Source organism: Poecilia reticulata, linkage group LG13, assembly GCF_000633615.1.
Source record: "Poecilia reticulata strain Guanapo linkage group LG13, Guppy_female_1.0+MT, whole genome shotgun sequence".
NCBI classification, from domain to species: domain Eukaryota; kingdom Metazoa; phylum Chordata; class Actinopteri; order Cyprinodontiformes; family Poeciliidae; genus Poecilia; species Poecilia reticulata.
Genome location: NC_024343.1, coordinates 11,069,444 through 11,075,516, shown reverse-complemented (window position 1 = coordinate 11,075,516; position 6,073 = coordinate 11,069,444). Strand labels below are relative to the sequence as shown.

Here is a 6,073-nt window from a genome sequence, read left to right as displayed (position 1 = left end):
ATATAAAAAACTGGCACAGGCAGTTTGACTTCATTATGCAGATTTTTTGAATTGAGCACTTTTCCGGAGAGCCCATCAGTAGGAATTAAATCCATCAAACCTAAATCCAGTGCCGCTTCATCTAAGCTTCCTTTGGTGTGGATCGTTGGCTGTATTCGCTAGTCAGAGCTGTTTGTCTTCTCGATTCAACCCTGGTACTTATTATTCACTTTAGGATGCTGGTGCCTAATTAATTTGCACTGCATATTTTGATGCCAATTTCTAATTTGTGCTTTAAAAAAATACACAAGAACCAAACAGATGGAGGGCACATGTTTTAAACACTTGGATAAATCTGGATAGCAAGTCCTAAACACAAACTTAAACTCCTCTACATATATGTATTATCACAATTGCCGCATACACTCAACTAAAAGCCCAAAAAACTGAATTACTGAATAGTAATACATTTAGAATAACCACCGCCTTCCGCCCTCTATTCATTTCTAATGAGCGATACGGTACGATTCCTGCTAAACCTTCCAGGTTGGATCAGTGTACTGCTTGTCTTACAATCATGAACAGATAGCTGGACAGCCTCCTTCAGGATTTTCTGGCGGAGATCAGAATTATGTGTTCAATTAGTTACAGAAAGTCGTCTAGGTCCAGAATTAGCAGAGCAGACCCAGAACATCACACTACCATCACCTGACTGAAGGTATAAGTTGTTAGATTACTCGAGATGTAACAGTTTCATTGCCAGTGCATCAGATATGTTTCCAACAGTAATGGATCTCGTTAAAATAGTTTTGGGATGTGCGAAATGGGGTTTTGTGTTCTTGTTTTAGTCAGCAGTGGTTTTGCCCTTCGAACTCTCCACTACTTGTCCTTACTCCTCATGAGAAGAGACACATTGTATATTTAAAGTCAGAGGCCTCTTTTCAAACTTTTTTTTTCAGTTTTGCTGACACCTAACTTAAACGAAAGGCTGCAACCACATGCAATCTAAGCCTTTTTGAGTAATTGAATTTCTGAAAGAAACCGGGTATAAGATATTCAGTTGGTGGTGAAATGGAGACTGAGTGATGAAAGATAAAGTATTTGGGTCAAGTATTCATGGAGGATTCTTACCTTAACGTAAGATCCTAAGACTTTTAATAGAATAGCATTTTTTTTCACTTTCCGCTGAACAGACAATAGAAAAGGCAATAGTGAAAAATGTATAAACGTAAAAAAGGAAGAGAGGGGCTCAGAATCTAATCAAAGCAGGGACACTTTGCTGATTGCCTCTTCAAAAACAATAGGGGGAAAATTGGTTTGGTTTGCTCCTGTCAAGAAAGCAAGAGACAACTGATGCTAAAATGGGTAAAATGTTGCAGGGAAGTAACAAAAGGAGCTTAAAGTAAAATGACTAAATTACTTGTTCACGATCCTCGGTGGGGAAATGGGTAATCTCTGGCGCCAATTCTATTCCCCAGTCTCTTGCATCGGTACTTTCCTCCATCTGACAATTACAGAGCTTTTCTAAATTGATTCTTCTCCTCTCCTCTTTATCTTTAGCATTTATTGTTGTATTTATATTCATATAAAAAGGCATAGAAATGGAAAAGTCATCCAACGATTTTTCTTTAGATATGTCCTGCTATGGTGACCATTGTCATCCCAAAATATTTTAAGTCTTACAACCATTTAAGGCGTAATAAAATAATTGTGAATTTTAAATATGTCAGCATTATACATATATATCTTTCATATGAACCATGTGTGCTATTATTTATAGAAAAAAATCTTACTTAAAAATGCTCAATATGCAGGTAAATTGTTGGGATTTCAAAAACAATCATTAAATTATTGAAAATAAATGTTTATTATTGTAAACAAATGTGTTTGCTTTGTAAAACATGGAATTACACAAATTTAAAACAACAAAATTCATAGGGACTTAGGTTGATTTTCATACATGTCACCTCATTTTCTTCAGTAAGTGTCTTGATGCACTTTTTTGTTTAATTTAGTTATCTTTAGCCTTCTGTGTAACAAAAGTCTCTATTTTTGAGGCAAGTATAGCAGATCAATGTAAAAAACGGTTCTACATAAAAATATAGTTCATACTTTTTACTCTTATATATTAGAGAGATTTGGGATCACAAACAGTGGGATTTTTTAAGCAAATTTAGTGACAAATCCTGGCTCACCATTTTAAAAGTCTACATAAACATGTATTCAATATGCATTTGAATGGTCAGTCAGGTTTAGGTCGTCAAATGAGGTTGTCTGTGTGTACTTAAGCCCTGAATGTCAACTGAGAGGCAGTGAGGAAGAGCTAGAATATGCCATGTTCAGCCAAGTGCAACAACCTAGCAAACATCAGCTCCATTAGCTCAGTACGGGTACAATGTCATCAGTGCAAAGGGTGGTGTCACCTAATTAAAACATAAGTAAAAAGTAACTTAATTAGTTGTAATAATAACTAATTGGCGAGTTGTTGATGAATCAGGTCTAATTGGCTTGTATGGCTGGGATGATAAAAAAAAAAAATTGATTACTTTATGCTAAACATGTTAGCCAGGTAGCAGGTGCTGTTTCAAGGAGCTGTCATGAGTAATCCATTACCTTACATCTCAATCTCATCACCCGCCTCCACAGAGAGGGAGAGGGCATGGCTTCCTCAGCAGTGGGCTTCCTAAGACTTTAATTATACAATGAGCTAAAGGCGCTGGCTTTGCTCTCCTTTCATCCCAGGTAAAACTCTTTCTGGAGCGCGAGAAACTTGAGAGTGGAAGTTGTCGTGACTTCGCAACTGTGACATGTTAATTTCTGAAATCTTTGACATTGATTTCAAAAGAATCAATTGTCAAGTTATTCTACAACAAAGCCAGCGTCTCGGTCAAGAAGCATCAAGCTTAGATTTACAGGTTTCGCTCTTTGTAGTTTTGATCTGTCGAGGTTCATCCTGGGATTTAATTATCAAAACACTGTCTTCTCTTCCCTTTTGATCTCCTTTCATCCTTTCATTGTCTCTGGAAAAGCCAAAATCAATTATCTTCAAGCCTTATCTATATGCCTGCCTATGGTCCTAGGGATGAATGATATTCAAAGCCTGTCATCTTAAAGCTAACAAAACTTTTGATACATTAACTCTATCTATCTATCTATCTATCTATCTATCTATCTATCTATCTATCTATCTATCTATCTATCTATCTATCTATCTATCTATCTATCTATCTATCTNTATCTATCTATCTATCTATCTATCTATCTATCTATCTATCTATCTATCTATCTATCTATCTATCTATCTATCTATCTATCTATCTATCTATCTATGATCAACTAAGTCATAACTTTCTCAAAGAAACTAAAACATATACAAAACATCTGTGATCCTAAATCGAAAGACCAGAGTAGCAGTGAAGACCATATATTTGTGCAAACATGTTGAAGCTGAACTTGTTCCCTACATATTGTTTACCAGCACTTATATTCTGATCTGTTAACCTGCGAAGCTGCTGCACATGAGTTTACAAGCAAAGGCAGAACAACATCTTTTATCAGGATTAATGAGATCGGTGGCGATGTCGTATCCCTGGTGGAATGATCTTGCTGCTGATAAGGCTGATTACGGGTCTTCTCTTGAGCCTTGGGGAGGAATATGTAGTGCCTCTTATCGATGGTTCTATCAAAGCCAGGCTGCACACCTTTGATAAAGACTACCTGAACTCTGATTCGCTGATTGACACAGATGTGTGAAGATTATATAAATAAAAGATTTTCCAACCTTCAGACAGCAGATTGGAAAGATAACAGAAGCAAGTGTGAATTTCATGAATATGCAGCGTTAATGCAAAGTTTTTAGGGCTTACGGAAACTTGAACGGCACACAGCATCAGCACACGTATATTACCTTGAAACTTTCAGTGACTTATAGTTAATAGCGTAAACCTGATTAGCTTCCCTCTCTGTGTTCACTTTGCTCATATACTGCATGGTGTTGCATAATATAGTCTCATTTCCTTCCTCATACTGCAAACATAATTTTACATTTTTCATCCTGGCCCCATCAGAAAAAAAGCAATATAAGGGTGGAGAATGTAAAACACTGTACAGGGAAAAAGAAAACAATGCAAAACATTCATATTAACAGACAGAAAAGTAGAAACTGAAAAGTTGTGGATGGAACAGAAAACTACGGCAAACTGTTTAATTTTTTCCGCTCTGGCCACTGTCTCTTGCCATTATTCCCCTCCATTTCCCCTCACTTGCCTCACTGCTTGGTCAGGTCATTGAATTTCAGTGGTGAGCTGGGGTTCTGCTCTCTTTGAACCTCCTGGAAGGTCATGGGTGGCAGGGCAACACTGTGTCACAGCTAATCTGTCCCTGGACAGATTAAGTAAGATAGGAGAAATGACACTGCATGTGTGTGTAAGTGTGAGAGAGTGAGTAACATAAGAGTCATCGTTCCTCGGCAGTCTTGGTACTGTTGAATCGCGAGAAGAAGAATGGGACAGGAGACAGAGATGATGTGCCTAAGTAATGTACGAAGAAGTGACCGTGAGAAAGTCCCCCCCTCCACAGACTCGAGCCAATGAAGCGTAAACTTACTCACTTACACTTACCCACCTTGCTCATATTCTCAAGTAACAGAAAAAGTTCTTAAAAGTCACTTGATATTGATAGATGATATGAGAATCAAACTTAATTGATTTTCATTCCTCTCCACCTTCTACTACACTGCAGACTTCTCAATGAACTCCCCAGGCTGCCATCTTGGAAAGCTCTCTGACAACTCTGCCACAGCCGGTCTCATCAAAAGTGAGAGTGACTCAGAGTGCAGACAGCAGACACAAGACTTTGTGGACTGGCAGCGACGGAACAATCTTCTGATCAATGCGGTGAGATCCACCATCCAGGAGCTGGACTTCCGCATGCACAGACCCATCACACTGACACTGCTGAACATCCAGGCAGGGGACATTGAGATACTGGACACTTATGAGTACCTGGATGTTCACCTGAACAATAAACCGGACTGGATTCATAACACCGATGATCAGAGCAGACCCTACCTGCTGAGGAGACTGAGGTCTTTTGGCGTGCAGAGGGCGCTCCTCAAGACATTCTCTGACTCTGTAGTGGCATCAGCCGTCTTCTTTGGTGTATTATGTTTGAGCAGCAGCTTATCTACGGCTGAGAAGAAGTGGTTGGATAAGCTCATCAGGAAGGCCAGCTCTGGGGAGAGCCTTTGTCCAAGTGCCAGTGGTCGGAGACAGGAGACCTCTGGCTCAAATAACGTCACTGATGGACAATGTCTCCTACCCCAGTGGCGGTTGTTGAACTGGAGAGCTCCTTCAGTCACAGACTGCTGTATTGTAGGTGAATAAAGGTCCTTATCACAGATTCTTCCTCCAAGCAGCTGTAAGACCTTTAAACCACCACTGCTCCAAACAAACTCAAGAAGTGCTTACATTCCTGCAGTTATTTGCAGATTTTCTTTTTCATTTCTTAAATAAACCAAAAGTCTTGTATCTATAACTGCAACACACCTGTGCTTTACATAGCGATAAGGGGCTAATACAGAAGCATTATCATACTTTAAGATTTCTAATTATAGAAAAGAAAAGAAAAAAAAAAATATATATATATATATATATGTATATAGTTTTTCCTTAAGATCCCACTAAAATAGAATAAAGAAATTGTGTCTTGGGTGTAAACAAAACAGGAAAAGGAAGAGGTAGGAATAGTTTTACAAAGGCACTTCACAAACTAAAGTTTGAAGAATATAAGTTAACTCCAATGTTTTGAAGAGGCATTCACAGCATCTAATCTGCAGTCTTCCCCCCTCGACTCAATAGTCTTCAGCTTCATTCCCCTGGATATACCAGGCATGTAGAGTTTATGAAATTTTGCTGATGAATTATTTAGGTTATTAGTTAACAGATATGGACAGCAATTATTTGACACATTTATTGTAAAAGTTGTTAAAATGACAGGAAACGCCTGGCTCCCTGTAAAACTGGCTTTCAGTAATAAGGTACATATTTAAAAATTTGCCACTCACGCATAAAAACATAAGAATATACGTTATATA

The 6,073-nt window shown here is 38.3% G+C and overlaps 1 protein-coding gene across 1 annotated transcript in view; it reads left to right on the top strand.

The window, feature by feature from the left end:
* The window catches only part of LOC103474421 (uncharacterized), a 10,473-nt gene extending 4,971 nt beyond the window's left edge, over positions 1-5,502 (top strand). Inside the window, exon 2 of the mRNA XM_008425352.1 lies at positions 4,720-5,502. Within this exon, the coding sequence (XP_008423574.1) occupies positions 4,720-5,363 (644 nt within the window). The 3' untranslated portion in view covers positions 5,364-5,502. The remainder of the gene's footprint in view (positions 1-4,719) is intronic.
* Positions 5,503-6,073: the final 571 nt, after the last annotated feature.